The following is a 1,423-nucleotide window of genomic DNA, read 5'->3' on the forward strand; positions in this document are numbered from 1 at the left end:
TATATCATATTTTTAAAAAAAATAAAATTTGTAATAATAATTTTTAGATTTTTAAATGTGTCAATTTGTTTGTTGGCTGAGTTTTATTCCCTTCCAACAAAACCGAAATAGAGAGTATTGTTTTCTCCAACTTATTCCTTGACTAAAATCGCCTATAAATAAATAGAAGTCACAAGTATCATACCTTGTCATAAGTTAATTCACAACTATGTCTATATATACATCTTCTTAGCTAGCATATTCACTACAAAACACAATTATATACACACTACATACTTTATCGTAAAATTAAAAAAAAAAAAAACCGTAAAATTATTATTCTAGCTCTGATTCTTCTTCTTCATCATCCAAGTCCATGGTGGAATCAAAGAGGGTAGTGAAACCTGCATACCCTTTTCAACCGCATTCCATGCTTCGTTCAGTGAAGAAATCTCAAAGCAAGCCGTGGAGGAATAAGTTACACGTGGCACCGATGCCGCCGAGACCCGTCAAAGTTTACAAAGTGGACGCCGTGAACTTCAGAGAACTCGTTCAGCAGCTTACCGGTGCACGTGCCACAGAGCAGTTCATGAAACCCCCTCAGAGCGTGGCACGTGCTGAAACTGAAACTATTCTTACTAATAACTCCAATTCCAATTTTGTTGCAGAAGCAGAAGTGTGCACTAATAATAATAATAATGATGATAACTGGTACTCCAACCGGGATTTCCAAGATGATGGGGTAATGGGAAGATCACCATCTTATTATAGTAATTTATGGTGTAACTTCCCACCTATTAGCCCAGGAACCTTGAGTAGCTTGGAATCCAGCAGGATTCTGTTGGGGCTAGCTAGTAAGATCGATTGTGTGGATGGTTGAAGGATTCAACACACACACACTGTTATTCCTTTTAAAATTTCAATCGTAAATCAGCAATTATTTCTGGACTCTGTTGTAGAAGAATAATGCTGCTGATTCCCCAACTACTTTAGTTATATTTGTCTATTGTTTGATTTTATCCTGATTTTGGGTAATTGCTAGTTTTTTAATTTGTTGTTTGAGAAATATATTTATTGCGTTCTTCCTACCTAAAACAACTTCTAATTCTCATGGTCATAAGTCATAATTGCTATGCGTATATTTATGCACACATTATGAAAGAATTAAAGTTTAAAATAATTATTATCTATTTCAAAAATCAATATGATATTTACTACAAAAATATTATTTATATATTAAAATCAGTCAATAAAAAAAGACAATTGACCTAAATAAAATGGTTGGGAGAAATCTTTACTCAAATGCAACAATTACAATTTCTTTACCTGCATGTCTTGATTTATTATTATGTAAACCGTGGCAAGTAAGCACGGTTTATGAAGTAACCAAGATGAGCATAAACCGTGATAACTAAGCACGGTTTATGAAGAGAAAACTTTGATA

At 33.5% G+C, this 1,423-nt stretch overlaps 1 protein-coding gene across 1 annotated transcript; it reads left to right on the top strand.

The window, feature by feature from the left end:
* Positions 65-1,029, top strand: LOC107617434. Its single transcript, XM_016319190.2, has one exon. The coding sequence runs from the start codon at positions 356-358 to the stop codon at positions 857-859; it is 504 nt and encodes a 167-aa protein (XP_016174676.1). The 5' UTR covers positions 65-355; the 3' UTR covers positions 860-1,029.

The sequence above is a fragment of the Arachis ipaensis genome, chromosome B01 (genome assembly GCF_000816755.2).
Source record: "Arachis ipaensis cultivar K30076 chromosome B01, Araip1.1, whole genome shotgun sequence".
Taxonomy (NCBI): Eukaryota; Viridiplantae; Streptophyta; class Magnoliopsida; order Fabales; family Fabaceae; genus Arachis; species Arachis ipaensis.